The sequence below is a fragment of the Oryctolagus cuniculus genome, chromosome 9, assembly GCF_051225735.1.
Source record: "Oryctolagus cuniculus isolate XC-2025 breed Fujian yellow rabbit chromosome 9, ASM5122573v1, whole genome shotgun sequence".
Taxonomy (NCBI): domain Eukaryota; kingdom Metazoa; phylum Chordata; class Mammalia; order Lagomorpha; family Leporidae; genus Oryctolagus; species Oryctolagus cuniculus.
In genome coordinates this window covers 85,988,094-86,009,850 of record NC_142875.1, presented here as the reverse complement: position 1 = coordinate 86,009,850, position 21,757 = coordinate 85,988,094, and the positions used below count along the sequence as shown (strand labels likewise).

Here is a 21,757-nt window from a genome sequence, read left to right as displayed (position 1 = left end):
GAAATAGCTCACAGGTTTCCTGATGGAAGATTTTGTTTATCTTTGCCAAGCACCACCAGGAATCTCAAAATAAAATGCATTTAGTGACATTGGGAAACCAGGGAGATAAGGCAGTGCAGTTCCTGTTTCACCCTCAGTAATTGCTAACACACCCATTGTCATGCTGAGTGCCAGCAACGCAGCAAAAACACACACATAGGAAAAGAAAAGGGCCACATTCATTTTGAGGTCTGTTTCTTATATGGGGAACCCGGTCAGTGGAGCTAACTGGGTTTCTGTGATCAGACAGCCCTCTGGAAGCCAGGATCCAGACCTCAGGAGAGCCCCCTGCACTGTTTTCTTTGGATCCCTGAAAGATGGTCAATAAAATGTCCTCAGCTATTTTATGAACCCAGAGGGATTTTCTCCTTCATTCACGTTGATTTTTTTTTTTTTTTTTGAAGCTTGAGTACAAAAACCGACCCAAGAATCGGCTTCTAACCCTCCAAGTGAAAACAAAAAATCTTGGCACACGTCAGGACGTGTTGCAGATTGAGCACTGTCTTCAGCGTTAACAAAGGACATTCTAGCTGAGACCCCGCACACCCAAGGCCTCTGATGAGGTGTCACAGAGAAGACTCAAGCCCTGCTCAGCACACATGCAACCTGGGGTTGGTGAGAGAGTAACCCAGTCATCAAGGCGATCTCTGGGAGTAGACATCCACTGAGCCGGATCACACATGTGGATTAAGTTCACCAGAGAGATAAGTTAGGAATTTAAGAAGGAGGAAAGAGCTCTCATTTGTCAGGTGGAAATAAGGAGGCGTTCCTGCCACTGAAGAATTGAAATAGCATTCTCTACAAAGAAAATGAGCTGTGATTAGGAAGGGTGACTTGTTCAAACAGATGCCACGGACAGGTGAGTGCCAATGTCTGGAGCTGAAGCAGTCAAGAATTCTGAAGACTGTAGTTCACCAGCTTTCATCGATTTGAAAGGCAACTCTAAATTATGATTGTATACGAAAAATGTGTTTTAAAAATGCATTTGAGAGGCAGAGAAAGGAACCGACAGACAGACAGAGAGAGTGCTCTCCATCTGCTGGTTTGCTTTCCAGACACCCACACTGGCTGGCCCGGAGAAGCGGGGAGCTCAGTTGGCTCTGCCTTGTGTGTGACAGGAATCCAATGACTGGCACCATCACTGCTGCCTCTCAGAGTCTGTGTCGAGAGATGCTGCCATCAGGAGCCAGGGCCTGGTAGGAAACCCAGGCACTGTGATGTGGGATGCAGATGTCTTAACTGGCATCTTACATGCTAAGCAAATCACCCCCACGCCACCCCATTATTGTATTTTAAGAAAGGGGCAGTGTGATTGGAATGAGAATTAATAAACATCCACACGTAGATCTTTAGAGCACAGATCTTAGCCGTTTTTAAAGCATTACTTGCATTGCATCAAGTATATGCACTGAACAAATAGATATTCATTTTTTTCCCCAGAAAATAGACAAGTAAGGTTTGTGACATTCCTAAGAATATTTAGTCTCATCTCCGGTGAGAATGAATCTCATGACAAAGATTTGAGTAAGAAAAAGAAAATAGCTGATAATAAATACTGAAATTCATTGACTATCCCCAGTCAAAGCTGGAACTTTTCAGGACTGGTAGAATTCAAATAAAGTATATTTCAAGCAATAGGGGCTTGATGGGCTGAACTTTTCTTCAGTTTTAAGATGAAAACTCTTGGGGTGGTCGTTGTGGCCAATGGGTTAAAGATGCCACTTGCAGTGGAGTGTCGGGTTAAGTCCTAGCTATCCTGCTTCTGATTCAGCTCCATGCTAACGCACCCTGGGAGGGACAAGATGGCGGCTCAAGTGCTTGACTCTCTGCCACTCAAGAGGGAGATCCGGATGGCGTTCCTGGCCCCTGGCTTCAGCCTGGCCCAGCACTGGCTGGTGCAGCCACTTAGGGGGAATGAACCAGCAAGATGGAAGTTCTCTCTGTCTCTTCCTCTCTCACTGTATTCTGCCTCTCAAACAGATTAATTTGAAAAAAGCCCTTGAATTTTTAGAGGAAAAGTGTTGCAATTTTCCAGTATATTATGATTCAATTATGGGTGTTCTTTTCCACAGAAAAGCCTTAGAATCTACATGATGTGATGAGAGGTTGGAGAGAATTTAGTGGGTGGCCAACCTCATTAACTAGGGCTTTTCAGCAACAATACTACGCTTAGAAATATGATGCAACCCCTTGCCCACTTTCCTGCTGGGTTATACTCTTTTTACTTTTTATTTGTCAGACTCTTTATTTAGTAGAACCATTAAACCATTGACTATAATATAGATTAAGAATGTTATCTCAAACAATTAAACTAAAAATTTTAAACCTGGAAAAAGCAATAAAAGAGAAAGATGATGCAGCAATGAAAAACTCAGTGGGACAGAAGAGATGCTGGTGTGTAATTAAGGAGAGTGTGTGGTCCCTCCTAGTGTGGGACAGAGTGAGGGGTGGATAGAGAGGATGAGGGAGCCAGGCCTTCAGCACGGCCCGGTGCTCTGGAACTTGAGTAGTCCCAGAACTCTAAATTTATTCAGAGTTGTGGCCTCTCCAGCCATCATGAAGGGATTTTGTTCATAGAAGGCTGAAACATATTCAGTAGCTTGTTGGCTTGTTTTAGAACTTAGTGTTTAGATGAGTGATCCGTGAGCCTCCTCTGGTACTCTCGTTTTGGGTTTGAAAATGTCATAGACAGTCTGTCTTCTTCTCTCTACCTACTCAAACTCTGTACTATCACCATCACCATCACCATCACCACCACGACCATCACCTCCACCATCACCATCACCACCACCTCCACAATCATCACCACCACCACCTCCACCATCACCATCACCACCACCTCCACAATCAGCATCATTACTACCACCACCTCCACCATCACCATCACAGCTACCACCAACACTTCCACCACCTCCACCATCACCATCACCAATATCATCACTACCACTATCACCAATACCATCATGCCAATCACCTCCACCATCACCAGCACCTCCACAATCACCACCATTACCACCATCACCACCACCACCACCTCCACATCACCATTACCAATACCATCACCATCTCCACCTCTACCATCACCAATACCATCACCACCACCTCCACCATCACCACCACAACCACCATCATCACCACCACCAACTCCACTACCACCATCACCTCCACTACCACCATCACCATCACTGATACTATCACCACCACCATCACCACCATCACCACCATCACCATCATCACCATCACCACCATCACCACCACCTCCACCATCACCATCACCATCACCGATACCATAACTTACCACCAGCATCACCATCACCAACACCACTATCACCACCACTACCACCACCACCAACACCTCCACCACCACAATCACCATCACCCCAGGGCTTCTTCAAGTCCTGCCTCCTGTTCAGAGACTGGGAGCTATACTCTTAAACATGGTAATCGTGAACCAAATGTGGCTTCTGTGCACTTGAAATGTGGCTAGTATGACTGAAGACCTGAATTCTATTCCATTAATATTACTAATATTGATTTGAATTTGAAATCTGAAGCTGTATAATATTACATGTTAAGATGATTAGATTTTAGATATCCTGGATTAAATAAAATAGATTTTGTCTTTTAAAAATGTGGCTACTAGATATTTTAAACTACATATATGGCTTATGTTTCTACTGCACGTAGATGACTTCAGGGAGTAAATTCGTCTATCACATTACTCCTGCACATCAATGCTATTTAACATTTCATTCTTTCTTTGGTGGTGGAAACGTCTTCCTAGATAGAATAACACCTGGCCTATGGGCCACATAAAGACTGTGAAATCATTTGGCCTGGCTCTGCCAAGGCAACAGCAGGCAGGACTTGAAAGTCAATAAATCTGTAGCAGGCTCATTTTGAAGCTGGTAATCTGTATGGCCCACACATGATATAAACATCCAAATGGCCCTTGGCAGAAAAAAGGCTCCCCACCACTGTAGAAAGACAGGGTTTCACTGCTAGTCTTTCAGGAGTGCTGTACAGAGCTGAATTGTACTGTTTAATTTTTAGTGCTCAGTAAACTGTTGCAAACTGCATGCATGTTCAGAAGAGAAGAGAAATTCCTCAGTCTTCCACATTCTAAATCAAGGTACAGTGAGCGTGGACTTGGACAGTCACCTGTTTCCAGTCACAATAAAGGACAGTACACACTGTTGCATTTAATTAGTCCACATCATCAGAAATTTATTAGAGGACCAATCTGTGTGAAATCTGTCAAATCCTTCTCTAAATAAAGGCCTTTTCCTCCTGGGAATGGATGCCAACACGCTTTCCCTTCCAGCAGTGGGCAGCAGGGGCTGACTTGGTGTGGGGCCGCTCTGCCACGTCCCTCTCCACCTCTCCAATTCCCATCTGGAAAACGCAGGAGCTTTCACACTGAACTTCTTCAGCTAGGACATTCTGGGGAAATCTATTCAAAGATCTCCCCACACACAATTGGTCTGTGGCTGTGGCTAGCTGGCCAGCAGGCTCCTGTCCCAACAACCTACATGCCTCATGAAATCAGACCTGCCCATTTCTTTCTGGAGACTTCTAGGCAATTTCTGCAGCCTGCCCTAGGCAGTGGGAAGTTTCCAGAGAGCTGGCAGACTGCCCAGGCTTCCTCAGAAATTGGGGGAGTGTGGAGCCAGGCAATTGTTTTCATACTTTGAGCTACTTACTTCCTTCCTGTACCCACAGAGGACATAAGAGTGCCATTTGTGTACGTTAGAGGTTTTCAGATTTGCAGAGCCCATCATATTGAAGACTACAAGTTCTTAAATGCTATAAAAATAGCCCAATAACACTTGCTAACAAGACTCTGTTTCAGATTTCTATAGGAGATCCTCAGTGCCCCAAAAGCAGAAGTTGAAAAAACAATTAGCTTCTTGGTTGAAAAAAGAAAGTCATCATACATATTAGAATTGACTTTGATTATTATATTATTACTATTATTATTATTATATTGTATTATTATAACTGGCTATGAAACAACCACTGTGTGCCAGACCCTATGCTAGCTAAAAAACATGAACACACGAGCTCCCACATTCCCGGTCGAGCCTGGAAAGCAGACACACACAAAGGGCTGGAACAGAGAATTCAGGGAAATAGCTCTTCAGGAGCTTCGATGGTGTGGAACTCCACTCCTGAAAGCAAGGATGAAGGTACTCAACACTTGGCAGTTCTACACAATGAACCTGGACGTTCACCAGGCTGGCTCCGTGGCCGCGGGCTGTGTGGCTTACCTGTGACATAAAAGCTCATGTTTCTTTCCACACTCCCCACTTTATTGGAAGCCATGCAACTGTAGATTCCAGAAATTCTGGAGTCTGCCACAACCAAGGTGCTGGCGGTCTGCAAGAGAAGAGGAAATTGCAGCTAGCAAGGGGACAAAGGACCCTTTGAACACCCCACGCTCCTTCTGAAGGCTGTAAGGATTCAGCTAATCCATTCATTCAGCAAAGACAGTATTGCCTGGGGGGCGGTGGCCAGAAAGCGCTCTGCTTGCTGCGTCCCAGCAAGAGTAGAAAAATAACAGGAAAGCAGGTCCTCAGGAGACCGGGGCCTCTGACATCCGACTCGTATGAGGGCTTCAGGCTTATCTCGTGCTGCTGGCCTAACAATCACAGACCTGAGGCCGAGATGTGGGACTGCACGTCCTAGCCCACGAGGTGGCCAGGGCTGCGTCACTAGGAGGAGCAGGTGAGGCCAGGCCTTCCCTTCCCTTTGGTTGGGGTGGGCTGAGAACAGGCGTCCCGCACGGAGACCGGGAGGCTGCTCTGCGGCGGCGGGCTCTGCTGCGGGCTGCGGGAGTGTTCCGGGAGCCGAGGTGGAAGAGAATGCCTGGCTGCACTAGTTCTCTCCCGGGCTCAAAGGAAGTGGCAGGCAGCCCCACTGGCCCTGAGGAGAAGAGGGACTGAAAAAGTGCGCTAAGATGCCTGTGTGAGTGTGTGTGTGTGTGATATCACTTAGTCCCTCTGTCAATTCCTAACCTCAAAAAGGGAGACATAGTTATTAACTAATACCACAATCTTAATACCTAATACTTACCTAATAGAATACCTGATACCTAACACTAATACCTAATAACTAACACCTCTAGATTTTGCTGCTGCTCCTAACAACTTAGCACCCTAATGTCAGTACTCAAGTTTGGATGCATTTCAAAGCACTTCTCAAGCTATGATGTCTAAAAAGGAATCAAACATGATTTTGGACAGCTTCAAGACTTGCAAAGGCTTCGTTTAAAGAAAAAAAGCAGCATCATGAAACAAACTGCTGAGTGTTCTTAAAGATAACTCATCTTTGCATAAAACAGTAAGGCATACTTCCAGCAAAAAAAAATTGCAAATCCTAGTTGTCCATCCTTGAAATTACCCAGGGGGGAAAAAAACCTAATCCAGTGACTTCTAAATCTTTGCAGCTTATCTCCTGGGCCATAGATAACTGGTCATGGGTTTGGAAATTGTAGAGGCTGTGTGGATGTTTCCAGAACTATAATGATCATGTGCCTCACAGGCTAAAGTAATGAACATTCTGGAATGTGACAGTGAACTTTCCAAGGTGGTGCTCATACTGTACAAGTATCCGGGTCATCTGGAAGGGTCCTAACATTCTCTGAGTCACTAAATAAAGTGCTATTTACTTGTGTTCTCTCATCCCACCTAATAAATTAAGGTGTTTTTGTCTTTAACCTATAAATGAAGAAGACTAAAAAACATATTCTCAATTTCTCTCTCTCTCTTTTTTTTTTTTTTTGGCCAGCACACGTATTGCTTCAAATTCTCTGTGATCTCACTATGGCAGAGTGAATATTACACCATACTTTCTCTTCTCTTTGTTGGAAGGATATGTTTATGTCTACTCATAAGTTCTTGGTGTATAATTAAAATTATTGGCAACAAAATATCTGTAAGGGGTAGCATTTTCCCTTCAGTTTAGTAGACATTACTAATTCATGAGAAATGTGTATGATGAAAATTTGATGTGTGAGTTTCAACTTTTTTGCGCCCAAATACACTTATCTTTTAATTACATTTTGCATGAACTTTTGGACACCCCTTATCTTGAGTGATTAGCAAGGCAATGCTCAGATGTTTGTAAGGTGACAGAGAAGAATGTCATAATCCCTACTCTTCACAACTTTTGAGGTGACAAATGAATGTCCCTCCTTGGAGATCAAGTATGTAGCATTCTCTCTTTGACAAAGCAGCACTCCCACAGAGTCAAATAACCAGCAGAGAAGAGTATGGAAAGAGTACATTATCTCCTTATTTTGATTCTGAATCTTGCTAAGAGGTGGGAAATAAAGGTTCTGGATATCTGTCTCCTTTAAATTATTGGACCTACCATGTAAGAATCATGGAAGAAATTGGAAGCGATTAGAAGAGAAGCTTGTAGGTGTCAATGTGAAAGATTTCTGTTACAATGGATGTAGAAAATGACACTGATGGGAGTTTACTGGATTTCCTTGTTTCTGGGTCCCTTTATGCTGCCCTGGTGGTACACCTGTGTGCAAGGCAGTTTACCTGCACTATCTTGTTGGATGCTCCCTAGCCTCCTAGAAGATGGGTGCATTTCCTGTTTCCCTATCCTACGGATAAAGCAACTGAGGTTTATGGAGGTCAAGTGATTCACTCCAAGGCCACAGATGGGCCCGGCAGCACTGGCGCCCATTGTGTGCCTGCGCAGTGCTTCTGCGCTTCCTCCCCACCCTCAGCTGCTTCTTGCCTACACTTTAACTGGAATAACACAGATCTGTTGGTAAAGCTCTGCTCCCTAAATGGAGTTTTTCCCCAAGAACACCTTCTTCAATCAGTAGAGATGGGTCACATACGCTAAATGCTGCCACATACAGACGTTTGAGCATCTAACATACACTGCAAGCTGTTTTTCAATAATAGAATGTTCTGTGGTTTTGACAATGTTATAATACAAAAAGAAAATTTTAAAATAAGGTGAAACCAATGTTATTAAAAATTATCTCATGTCTAGAGTGCTTCTCTTCTTCCAGAGGATATATTCATACATCATAAACTAAAACATTTTCATTAAAAAAAAGACATTTGGCATTGGAAGCTTATATCATATGGGGTCAGCAAACAACTCCACAGGAGCTGAAGGTCAGTGATGTTTGGGCTACAAGGCAAGTTCTCATAGGGTAGGGGTGTCAAGGCACAAGTTAAGGCACAAATTGACTCTTCAATGTGCACATCCAAGGGGGAAAACTGCAATACTGCAACACAGGGGAAGGGAACGTCCGGCCAGGAGCTGGACAGGCTGCCAAGGCAACCACAGGTGAGCCTCAAATTTCAATAAATGCGCAACAAAAGCTAATGTTTCAATTGATAGTTTTATATGGCCCGTGAATGTCACAAATACCCAAATGGCCCTTGGCAGAAAAAAGACTCCCCACCCCCTGCTCTAGCAGATGGAGCACCAAGCATCAACTTAATGTTTTAAAACAGAAAAGGGTCCAAATTTGAACTCTAAAGATATGTTTGAGGAGCCAGCTTTGTGGTGTAGCAGGTAAAGCCCCCACCTGCAGTGCCAGCATCCCATATGGGCACTGGGTTCGAGTCCTGGCTACTCCACTTCTGATCCAGCTCTCTGCTGTGGCCTGGGAAAGCAGTGGAAGATGGCTCAAGTCCTTGGGCCCCTGCACCCGTATGGGAGATCCGAAAGAAGCTCCTGGCTCCTGGCTTCAGATCTGCACAGCTCGGGACATTGTCATCATTTGGGGAGTAAACTGGTGGATGGAAGACTCTTCCTCTCACTCTCTCTCTGCTTCTCCTTCTCTCTCTGTGTAACTCTGACTTTCAAATAAATAAATAAATCTTTAAAAAAAAAAGGTACATTTGAAATGATAATCATGTATGGTATAAGGCACACCATAAGAGATTATCAAGGATGTCTGTATTAGTTCCATAATTAGTTTTCATTTTCCATCAGTAAAAATCAGTGAAAGAGGACAGAGGCAGGAAAAGAAGCAGAAGTGATAAAGTAAAATGAAAGACAGATGTTCCGTGCAGCAGTTAGCATGCTGCTGGGTCACACTCCTCTCTCAGTAGAGTGCCTGGGTTTGAGTCCCGGCTCTGTGCCCAGCTCAAGCTTCCTGCTAATGAGCACCCTGCGCAGCAGCTGGGTCCCTCTCACCTCTCACTCTGGGAGACCTGGACTGAGTTCTCAGCTTCCAGGCATTTGGTGAGCGAACAGTGAACAGGAGCTCAGTCTATCTGTCCTCTCTCTCTCTCTCTCTCTCTCTCTCTGCTTCTCAAGTAAGTTGCATAAGTAAAAATAAAAATATTAGAATAGCAAAATTCAGATCAGCCAGAAAATAACAGGTTCTTTCACACTCACTTAAAATGTACAGTGCCTCGTTGCATGCAACAAGCATATCAACTGACAACATTTAAAAAGTTCCATTTAAGTTGTACTTATGAAATTTATATTTATTAAATAAAAGCTTTCTATAAAAAAGGATAAAAAATGAGTATAAAGTAAACTGAAAGTAATCATTGTAAAAGTTCAGACAGAGACTAGAGAGGAGGGAGGAAGAAGGGTGGGAGTGTGGGCAGGCGGGAGGGTAGGGGGGAATATCACTATGTCCCCAAATCTGTATATATGAAATACCTGAATTTTGTTTACCTTGAATATAAAAAGAGTTAGGAGTGGTAAAAAATAAAAGTTCCACTTTGTCGTTGACTCAGTGATTGGAGACAAGCAGGCTTTCAGGGAGGTTTCCAGTCCAGTGTTCACTCCACACCCCTAAAAACCTTGCTCTTCTACTCCTCTGTTTATTGCTTTCACTTTGGGGGGCACCGCTGCCTTGGGGATGCTCCCACAGACCCTGCCAGGACCTCAAGCATTCACAGTAGAAGCAGATCCTTCCAGGTGCATCGTCTGGGCTCTTCTGTGCTCCTGGAAACCATCAAGTACTGCAGGTGCACAGCCTCTGCGCGCCCCTTCCTTCCTTCCCCTTCCCCGCATGAGTAATTCCCTACTACAACGTCATCCGAATCTCACGGAATAGGATGAATGGGGTGGTGTGTCATGCCGCCTACTTTCCAGAACCAGTTTTTAAAAACCTATATATGGAACAGCGATATTAATCTCGGAGTGTTTCTAAGGTAGTTTCCTTTCCAGCATTTCAGGAGAAATAAAAGTAGATGTATAAAGGTCATGGAAGAATCTAAAATTACCGTAGGGTAGCACATTTGGGCTGATTGATGGGAAAATGGAAGATGAGAATCAGAGAAAACGCGGGCGTGTGGGATCTGAACCACTAGCTGTAATTGTGTCATGGCTTTGTCTCATCCAGTACACACACTTCCCAAAGTGCCTGGAAAATGATTTCTTTTTCTTTTTTTTTTTTTAAATAAAGATTTACTTATTTGGAAGGGAAAACAAGGGGCGAGGGGCTGGGAGGGAGGGAGAGAGAGGAAGAGAAAGAGAGAGAGAGAGAGAGAGAGATATTTTCCATCTGCTGATTCACTACCCACATGGCACCAACAGCCAGGGCTGGGTCAGACTGAAGCCTGGAGCCAGGAGCTTTTTCCAGGGACCCAAGTACCTGGGCCATCTTTACTCTCTGCACTCCAGACCCATATGCAGGAAGCTGGGTGGGAAACAGAGCAGCTGGGATTCCAACTGGGGCCCCACTATGGGATGCTAGCATCAAAGTGGTAACTTTACCCTCTGTGCCACAACTCCAGCCCCCTACAAAATGATTTCAATGGAAATGTTGTTAAATCATTAACAGGGTTCCAGTTCTCCAGACTCCATGCTGTAGCACGTATTTCCCATGTGTTTTTTCAAACACAGGCTCCTTCTGCTTCCTACTCTCTGTCTACAGACCCAGTAGTCTGCAACTCCATTTGAACAGTAGGCAAACTCCACATTTGCTCTTAGCAATGCCAATTAGTGACTCACTTTTCACAAATCTGGGCCAAAACTTGCCAATAAGGAAATGGAATTCGATTGTCCTCTATACCCTTATTTAAGTTAAGCAGAACAAAACAGAACAAACAAATGAAAAACAAGTCTCTGAAATCCAACAGGTTCCCCTGGGTGAGCACTGCCCAGTGATAGGTGGGGTAGGATTGCTGGGCAGGCTGATTACATGACTGGAGGAAGGGATCGTCACAAACTTTCATTTACTTTCTAAAAACGTAGAGAAAATTAGAGCAGTTTTAATTACAAAGAGCACTGCACCTAAATCAGAAAGAGCCACATTTCCACGCACCACCATCACATGAAAGACACTTCTTTTTACACACACAAACACACACACACAGAGATACACTAGCAGTTGCTAAAAGTCAATGAAATAAATTCTCCTAAATTTAGGACATGAAATCATATACTTCAAGTCTGATGTGTCACAGTTACAACTGCATAGAGGCTCTGCAACCCCTAGATATGTCAGCTTTGAAAGAGTATTAACTAAATATCTTTTCACTGAAAAAAATTGTATTTTTTTTGAAGAATCGTCTTCATTCTATATGTCCACAGTTCATTGGGGAAGTGGGACTAGGGTATATATTTACATATGGCAGTTGCTTTATTAAGGTAGCATTTGCAGAGGGCTTTCTCATGCTGAGATTTCATTTTGACCTTTTAATAGGAAGTTAGATGAGGCAGATATTGTTAACTCCACAGCAGACTCACCTAACATGGCCAGTAAAGGGCGAAATGAATGGACACAACCAATGGCATCTTGCAAGTTTTCTAGTACCTTGTGGCAACTAATTGGCTGTATTCTACTAATGATCTGAGGCAATTTTTTGGTTAAAACATCCAGCACCACCCAAATTAAACCTTCAAGTTTATAGAATTTTCTCTTTTCTAAGTATCTCATTAAATGGCTCTTATCAATAGCTATTACATCATGTGTGAGGGACAAAGAATTGTGAGCCACTTATAGCTACTCCTTTGGTTATAAAAACTGTTCCTAAATCCTTGATAAGCCACTGTTATAAGCTGTCACCACTTTCACTCAATTGTATACTGTGAGAGTACTGGGGTTTGGACTCAGAAAGACTTTGGTCTGACTTTCTCATTTTAAGCTGTGTGATTTCGGATGAATCATCTTATCACTCTTGTTTTTCTCACCTTTAAAGTAAGGCAATCACACTGATCTTCCCAAGAATGATTTTGACATTAGCATATGTGAAACAGTTTTCTAAAATGAAAACTGATGTTAGTTACTGCTATTGTTAAATCCTACACAGAAAGCTATGTCATCCACTTTGTCATCTTCAAATGCAAAGAATACAGCTGAATAGAACAGCGTGACCGGGCTCAAGCAGAGAGCGGCATCTGTGTGAGCAGTGCCCACTCCCAGTCCAGACAGGCATGTGTAAATAGACATTTCAGCAAGGGGTCATGGGATAGCTGCTTCTTGCTTGGGGCCTCGCTCTCCTGTGCCTGACCATAGCAGAGGTGTAAATGTATTCTTCACCCACTCAGCAAGAACAAAAGTCATCAGGTCTGAAAACCGAGGAGAGTCTGCTCAGGACTGCTGAGACTCACTGGTGCTTAGAAGAGTACAAAAGGAATGGTTCAAGATTGACAGAAGAAAAAAAAAAAAAAACCACCTGCTAGCCCTGATTAGGGCAAGGGATTTGGGTATAGATTGTGTCTGCATAGCTCAGCACAGAGGAAAAGAGCCTGCTATGTTTGCAATAAAAGCACTCAGTTTTTGCCTGAAGTTTCATACTAGCCTTTGCCTACTGGGACCCCACTGGCAGCTTATCAGTGATTCTTAGTCCTGGCTACATGCTAAAATCATCTGGAGAATTGTTGCAAGCCCTGGGCTCCACCCCAGAGATCTGCATGTAACAATAGTTAGTCAAATATTCTAATAGGCAGCCAGGATGCAGAAGCCCTGCTATGGACCCATTTGAAGTTCAAGAGGACAGCTCTAACTCTGTCTCTTCTGCTTGCAGCAGATATACCCATTGTCTTGGAGTAGGCAGTGACCAGAGAAGACAGAGTCGCTCTCCATGGAGACATATTTCAGAGACTGTCTCTCTCCTCTCTGAATTTTTGTTTCAGCACGTGAATTACTTCTGTCCCCATGGACCTAGAACTGCCAGCTGCAACTGGAGTGATAGAATCAATATCCCAATGCTCATTTTCATAAACAATACCTTATTCTTTCCTTCTATTATTGCTGTGCGCTGAGTGATGCTCTCAATTCTGTTTCCTGTGTTGCTGGTAGGATCCAGGAGAAACGCTTCTTCATTTTTGGAACAAAAATCATACCTGCAAGTAGAAAAGAAAGTCATCACCATGTTGCTGTGCAGCACAGTCCAGCCCATGGTGACAAGTGTGATGAAAGCCACTGCAGGGGCCGGCGCTGTGACACAGAGGGGAAAGCTGCCGCCTGCAGTGCCAGCATCCCATATGGGCGCCAGTTCGAGTTCCAGCAACTCCACTTCTGCTCCAGCTCTCTGCTGTGGCCTGGGAAAGCAGTAGAGGATGGCCCAAGTGCCTGGGCCCCTGCACCTGCACGGGAGACCCGGAGGAATCTCCTGGCTCCTGGCTTCAGATCAGCACAATTCCGGCCATTGCAGCCATCTGAAGAGTGAACCATTGGATGGAAGACCTCTCTGTCTCTCTCTCTCTCTTTCTCTTTCCCCCGCCTCTGCCTCTTGGTAACTCTGACTTTCAAATAAATAAAATAAATCCTTTTTTTAAATTTATTTGACAGGTAGAGATATAGATAGTGAAAGAGAGAGAGAGAGAAAGGTCTTCCTTCCATTGGTTCACTCCCCAAATGTACTGATCCGATGCCAAAGCCAGGTGCTTTTTCTTGGTCTCCCACATGGGTGCAGGGGCCCAAGCACTTGGGCCATCCTCCACTTGCCCTCCCGGGCCACAGCAGAGAGCTGGACTGGAAGAGGAGCAACCAGGACTAGAACCCGGCGCCCAGATGGGATGCCGGTGCCACAGGTAGAGGATTAGCCAAGTGAGCCATGGCACCTGCCCAAAATAAATCTTTTTTAAAAAAGAGAGAAAGCCACTGCATAAGTCTTCTGATAACAAAGTCACATATTTAATGTGAATCTTCTTTTCTGCAGATTATTTTCCTATATTCATCCTGAAAACTTAAAAGTAGCAAACATATTTGCCTAATATGCAGAAAAATCCATACCAGTGTACTGCCTTCCTCTTCTGCATCGTGAATAGTAAAGCAAAATGTATAAATTAGAAAATTTAATATCTCAATTTTAATGAGTTCCTACTAGAAGTAACATGTAAATACGGGGAGGGCAGCAGAAATGAAGTCATGTTAATCAATGAAAATCTCCAGGAAATAATAGCATTTCTCATCCAAAAAAAGGCTGGCTTTTCATCAGAATATTCAGTTGCATAGCTAATTTTTTCCAGGGTTAATTAACTGCACATAGAAACAGACATCACAGAGAGTATTTAACGTTAGTCTATTTCTTTTCAAGTTCTGGGTATCACGGCAAACTCTCACATCTCAGCATCTCAAGGCCTCAAGTGTCTAATTAGAAAACAAAAATGTTGCTTTCACTTATCTATAAGGCCTATGAAATCTCCCTCTTTACTTTAAACACTTCATCACTTTGTGCTTGTGCCTTCTGGACTAGAATTTTCCATGAGCAGAGAGTGTGCTGGTCTCAAATTTGTCCATGACTTGGGCAGTTTCTGGCAATGTTCACCCTGGGACTGATTTTTGAAGCCAGCGTGCAGAAAGAAGGGGTGGTTGAGCTTAAGTAGCCACCGGCAGTACTGACCGACACGAGACGCAACAGACAAGGTAAGGTTAGGGAGGAAAAGATAAGAGGACAGGGACCGTGAGGGTCAGAAGGATGTTTGGTTATTCGTTCTCTCTGGCGCCTCAGCCCGGAAGGGCCCCCAGAATGTTGGACTGTGGAGCCTGTGGGGCTGGGGACCTGTATTGTTGTGTCTTTCAGCAGGATTCTGCTTCTGAGGCTCCACTCCGAGCTTCGGAGGCCCCTGTGGGTGCAGGGGTCCGAGCTCTTAGGCCATTTTCTGCTGCTTTCCCAGGCTCATTAGCAGGGAGCTAGATTGGAAGTGGAGCAGCAGGGACATGAACTGGTGCCCATGTGGGATGCTGGCATCACAGGTGGTGGCTTAACTTACTACACCATAATGCAAGCCCCTAAAAATGTCTATTTTTACACATACATGATTTAGAATGAAAAAAAAAAAAAACTAATGTAGGCTGAGCATCCCTTAAGGAACTTCGGTGATTTTCACTGATGATTAGATATCATCCTCGGGTAAAATAATTGAACATGTTGACACTTATTGGTTAGTGGAGTAGACTGAACTAAAGCGAAATCATTCACTCTCTCCTTTATTGGAGACATTTTAATGACCAAGTTTTAAAATCACACTGTGAAAGCCACTTTGCCATCATTTTCATGATCATTCTTCTCCACATTCTAGACATCCATAAACTCCTGTTTCACTTCCCATCTTACACACACACACATGCACACACACACATCTGAGTATCTATAACACGCATGTAGACACATGTATACACCTATAGTAGACATGTGTATGGCTCCTTGGGACCATTGACACGCAACAGCTGAAACTCTCTTGTACCTGGAAGAGAACACTTTTAGCTTTCACCCAAAGCAATGAAAAAGGTAAGGGAGGCCCATGATAAAGATGTGAATTTCCTACTCCTGGTTTTCAGGAAATACAAAGAAATACGTTAGGGTAAAGCAAGCCTCGGAGTTTCCCAAGGGAACTACAGTCTCCTGTCTGAGTTCACTCAGAGCTGTGGGCTTCTGACCCCCCCCCCCCCCCCCACCAACGCCCAGCCCCCATTCTTCCTTCAGTGCGCTAAGGGCAGAAAGCAACTCTGCCAGCCCTGGTCTGGAAGTTATAAGCTGGACTTAACCGCCGGCTCCCCCAAATGGAACGGACACGTTCTGTGGCTATTTTCTAATTGAGAGGTTGTTATTTTTCCCTCTTTGTCATTGGAACCACAAAAATAGAATGTCATTTCGGAGGCTGACTTTATAACAGCACTTGAAAAGAGATTTCGGGGGGGAGGGGGATTTGCCTAAGCCTTAAGAATACATCAAGCTCTTAAGGAAGTAGATTGTGCCATGTTTGAAGATGCAAAGATAATCACGGTGCTGGGAACCGTCTTGAGGGGGGAGGAAGCCGAACAACGAGAGGAAAGCAGCGCTCGCTTCTGATTTCGCACAGGAAGCTCACAGCACCTCCTGCCAAGGCAAGATAAGAAAGCTCTCATGCACTATTCTGGACAAGGCCACTGTTATCAGGCTCGGGCTGTCCTCTCCGCGCTCCGGGCCTCTGCCCCTCTCCTAAGGAGCTCTAGGACTCCCACCTCCATTTGCATACGGCATGCCAAGGAGGTATTTATAACCAGCGAGAGAGAGGAAAAAAAAAATTCTGGGGCTAAGAGTGGATTCCATGTCATCTCTGTCAATTACTCTGCAGCTCACACGACTTAGTTTCAGACTAGAGAGTGATACGCGTGAAGGAAAAGCCAGCAGCCCGTGACATGTCCAACACACGCAGCTGCGACTCTGGGTGACGCGTCGGCCTGTTTCACTCCAAGTGGGGGCCATCTGCCCCGCTCGCCCATCTGCTCTGAGTTACTGATCGTCTTCTCAACACAGCACAGGGCACTGTCCCCCTCCGTGGACGCAGATGACACTGCTGACTTATGTGCTTTGGGCAGAATCTCTCATCCTGGTGATGGGTTTGTCCCACTCCTTTCACATTCGTAAATATTTGCCTCCTCTGTGACCAAAGACAGAGGCAGCCTGGAGCTACAGAAAAAAGCAAAGCCAGGGGCCAGCACTGTGGCGTAGTGGGTAAAAGGCAAAGCCAGCCCTGGGCTCAACCCTACTATCTTAACACTGATTGCTGGTAGAATTTCCGCACTCACTTCCGGCTTGTTTCAGGATGTGTGCGTGGAACCTTTCCACCATAGGTGACACGGTATCCATGCGCTCCCATCATACGACAAGAAATCGTCCTACTCCAGTGCCCTTTTGTGTATAGAAATAGAAGTCCTCTCGGCTGTTCACCACCCAAACTTACTGCAGTTGAGAATTTAATGTCTTTTTTTCTCTATCTCTTTCCCTCCCTCCCTCCCTCCCTCCCTCCCTTCCTTCCTTCCTTCCTTTTAGCTCTTTATACATGATAGACCTTCTTTCCCAAATCTGTTCAACAGCTTTCATCTCACACAGCAAAAGATACAGCGTGCCCTATCCGCTGGTAGGGTTCATACTAGAGCGAGATCACTCCGCAGTTCCGGAGGTCTGCTCAGTTCCTGTTCGTCTTCCAGATCCCACACTCAGGACCACAATGCGCTCTGAGCGCCCTTCCATGCTCACCTGTGTTGTTCTCGCCCCGCTGGCTTCTAACAGTGCTGGTTTCCCCCAGTCCTCCTGTTTTACATCCTCTTCCCCCCTCTAAATCGCAGAGTCTCTTCTTCAAGGGAAGGACTTTGGCACAGGCTGCAATCCGACAGACCCGTCCAGTCAGGTGAGCGGCAGCCACCGCTAGTATTTGCCCTTGGTCTCTCAGGTAAGAAGATGACAGACTCTGAAAAACTGGGCTGGATGGGTCAGTAGCCTTCACAGAATCTGCCCCCTGGTTTGGTGCCTGCTATGGAACGCGGGACTCCGGCAGACACTACCCTGTATAAAATTCTCTTTCAGAAATACTTTCCTGCAAGTTTGATAGCCATTCCAGTTCTACAAGGTCTACCCCATAGTCATCAGTCTTTTTTTTTTTTGACAGGCAGAGTGGACAGTGAGAGAGACAGAGAGGAAGGTCTTCCTTTTGCCGTTGGTTCACCCTCCAATGGCCACCACGGCCGGCGCGCTATGGCCGGCACACCACGCTGATCCGATGGCAGGAGCCAGGTGCTTCTCCTGGTCTCCCATGGGGTGCAGGGCCCAAGCACTTGGGCCATCCTCCACTGCACTCCCTGGCCACAGCAGAGAGCTGGCCTGGAAGAGGGGCAACCGGGACAGAATCCGGCACCCCGACCAGGACTAGAACCCAGTGTGCCGGCGCCACAAGGCGGAGGATTAGCCTAGTGAGCCGCGGCGCCAGCAGTCATCAGTCTTAAGTTTGTTTTGTTTCATTTTTTTTGAAGATCCCCTTTCACCCTGTGATACCTGGTGTCATGCCGACTTGTCTTTCGAAGGCCCCGTTCTGCTCGTGTCTGGCTCCTCAGAAGGGAGATTCAGTGTGCCTGGGCTACTGCTAAGTGCCAGGCTTGGGTCAGGAGCTCCGAGCATTCATTCCTCCTCAGCTAATTCTCACAGTGCCCCAGCGAAGCAGGTGTCAGGATCCCCATTGCCCAAGGAAGCCAAGGCTCAGAAAGATCTAAGGCCTTGCTTGAATTCACAGAGAAAGGGGCAGAGCTGGGATTAGAACCCAGGCCTTCTTATCTCTTCCCATCATGGCTGAGCACAGCCCATCATACAGGGAGACCTGTCTGAACCTGTCCCGCTGTGCTTCCCCGGACAACATTTGCTCAGGGTCAGTTCTTACAGAGAAAGGCTCAGGAGGTCCTCTGGATTCGAACTGCCACAGTCAGATAAGCAGAAGAAGGATCCAGTTCTTGGGAAAGGAGGTGGGGGTGGGGGCAGAGGTGTACTTTATAATAACATTTCAACATCAATCGGCTTAGCTCTGATGCTAAAATTACAAGAACACTTTGTCTTCTACTGGCTGATAAATTTTGATCACTTCTTAAAAGCTTACAACAAAAATAAATTTCTATCCAGTGTTTGTCTTTCCCTGGTAATTTGCTTTTGTTTGCATGACCACTGGGTATTCTGGGGTGAAGCTGGCCTGTTTTCTTAAGAACCTCAATATTTGAAAGAGTAGCTGTAGGGCCAGTGGTAGAGCTAGGCTATGTACCCCAACCCCTGATGGCTGTCTATTTGAGCCTGAGCCTTGCCTCAAATGAATGTACATATTAGATGTATGCATAAAGCACATTCAGTTAGGAAAAAAGGAGGCTCTAGAAAGTTCTACAAAGCCCCAATACAGAGAATAATCTCCCTCTCTCGCTCGCGCTCTCTTTCTTTTTTGGATGATGAAATCTGAGGACTCTTGTGAACTCTGCTTATCTGTTTAATGGGATTTTACTGCACGCGCTAGAATTGCGATTAGAATCTGTTTGGAAAGAATATTGAATCATTGCAATGGAGGAAACACAAGGGGAGAGGAGCCCAGGCTGTAAAAGGTCTTGAAAAAAAAGAAAGGAAACATGGACCACCTGGAACCCTGCCAGAGGGCAGGAGCGGGACTGGCCCCCCGATCGGGCGCAGCCCTGGAGAAGTGCCCAGAGTGAACACTCCCAGGCCAGCTGCTGCGGGTGCTGTGTCAGAACTCAGCCACGGGGTGTCAGGGCCTTCAGATGAACAGAATCTGCTCCCACTATCTTCTCCCCTGCAAATCCACAAGATCAGAGCGAGGATGCTGGCAGAGAACGGCGCGGAGCTGGAAGGAGTGTTTAGACAGACTCATTCAGGAAAAGGGCCTGTGCCTTCAGGGGGGCCCCAGGGTCAGGGCCAGGGGATCCCAGAGGAGTGACCTGCTTGGGCAGGGAGAGACCTTGTGACGCCTGGGAGCCCATACTGAAAATTACTTCTCTGTCTCCGTGCGGAGGGCGGAGTGGAGAAGCACTTCGGGAACTGTAGGCTCTGGGTCAGCTCCCTGGACAATGGTGGAGGGGATCCAGCATCCCCCGGCCACCTCTGGTGAGATAACAGCCTTCCCGTGAGCTTCTTGGCTTGCACTACTTCCTGCTCGCCATGGCTCCGTGGTCCATTCACACTCAGACCAAGGCTGGCTCTCCCAGCCTCTGCATCCCTGCCTCCCCTCTCCCTTCTGCCTGCTGCCATCCTGAGCACCAGCAAGCCACCCAACCCCTGGCCCCTTCCCTCCTTCACCCCCTCCCCTCTTTCACACAGTCAGAGTCAGGTCCTGGGGACTCTCCCAACCCTGGGCTTGGGTGGCTCCAAGGGTGGGTACCGACTTGGTTGGTTACACCCAGATATTAGCCAAGGGTGGGTACCTCCCAGGTATAAGCCTCGGAGAACATCTATTTGTTCATTCATTTTTTCTTAGCAAAGAGCTGACCAGCTGGCTGAGGAAGGGTGATTTGATAAATCACAAATCTTTAGGGAAACATTAGGAGTGGCTCCAAATAATATCCTTCAACCCATTTAAGAAGGAAGCTTGTAATACTGGCTCTGATCACTCAGAAAAGAGTCTTTGAAGCTATCATTGCATTTTGTTCTCTGTATACAGAGAAAGAGTGGCTTACTTATTATATAATGGTCAATACTTATTATATAATGGTCAATACAAAAGTATGGGGCTGGGGCCGGTGTTGGAGTGTAGTGGGTAAGGTCGCCGCCTGCGGTGCTGGCATCCCATATGGGCACCGGTTCCAGTCCCTGATGCTCTACTTCCCTTCCAGCTCTCTGCTATGGCCTGGGAAGGCAGTTGAAGATGGCCCAAGTCCTTGGGCCCCTGCACCTGTGTTGGAGACTCAGAAGAAGCTCCTGGCTCCTGGCTTCAGATCAGTGCAGCTCCAGCCATTGTGGCCAATTGGGGAGTGAACCAGTGGATGGAAGACCTCTCTCTCTCTCTCTCTGCCTCTCCTTCTCTCTGTGTGTAACTCTCACTTTCAAATAAATAAATCTTAAAAAAAAAAAAAAAAAAAAGCATGTGCTGGTGCTACGGTGTAGCATGTTAAAGCCCTGGCCCTGCAGCACCAGCATCCCATATGGACTCTGGTTCAAGTCCTGGCTGCTCCACTTCCGACCAAGCTCCCCACTAATGTGCCTGGGAAAGCAGAGGAGGATGGCCCAAGTGCTTGGGCTCCTGTACCCATGTGGGAGACCTGGAAGAAGCTCCTGGTTCCTGGCTTCGGATCGGCACAGCTCTGGCCATTGTGGCCTTTTGGGGAGTGAACCAGCAGATGGGAGACCTCTCTCTCTCTCTCTCTCTCTCTCTAACTCTGTCTTTCAAATAAATAACATAAAATCTTGGGAAAAATACAAGAGCATCTAGAATGCCTTTGTGGGTCTAGGGGTGGAGAATCACAGGTTAGCGTGAAAGACAATAGATTTGAGAATTAGCCAGCCCTGAGTTCAAATCATCATTTCACAGCTTTCTAATTAGGTATGAATCTGGATTGTAAAATCCCAATTCTGAGAATCAAAGTGATAGAAAATTATGCAGAGGACTTGCAACCTTTTTGATTGCCTGAATGACTCTGAAATGTTGTCTCTGATCACACTAGCCCAGATAAATCATTTTTTAATAAATTCTCCTTTGGTGGTATGCCATTGGCCAGCGCTGAGGAATGCTGGAATCACCAGTCCCGTGACCCTCACTGCAGCAGACAAGTGGTTGAGGAGTGTGTGTGCTGCATCCCACAGACTATGAGGCAAGAAATCGTTCTCGCCCAGCTCAGCTGCCCGAAAGCTTACACTTCTCTTGATTTGTTTTCATCTTAGGGGCGCATTCATCTTCCAAATGTCTGTTTCCTTTCTTCTTATAAAGTACAAGAAGCTTTCAAAGGTTCATGGGAAATGAGAATTATGAAAAAACTTATGTGTGAAGTTCATAATTGTTTGCACCAAAACAACCTTCCTCTTCTAAA

At 45.7% G+C, this 21,757-nt stretch overlaps 1 protein-coding gene across 2 annotated transcripts in view; it reads right to left on the bottom strand.

The window, feature by feature from the left end:
* Positions 1–21,757, bottom strand: part of FLT1 (fms related receptor tyrosine kinase 1) — a 198,505-nt gene that overhangs the window by 89,140 nt on the left and 87,608 nt on the right. For both annotated transcript variants that reach the window (XM_089304276.1, XM_089304275.1), the window contains exons 12-13: positions 13,218–13,332; positions 5,310–5,418 (exon numbers count right to left, since the gene is read on the bottom strand). In XM_089304276.1, the coding sequence (XP_089160402.1) occupies positions 5,310–5,418; positions 13,218–13,332 (224 nt within the window). The remainder of the gene's footprint in view (positions 1–5,309; positions 5,419–13,217; positions 13,333–21,757) is intronic.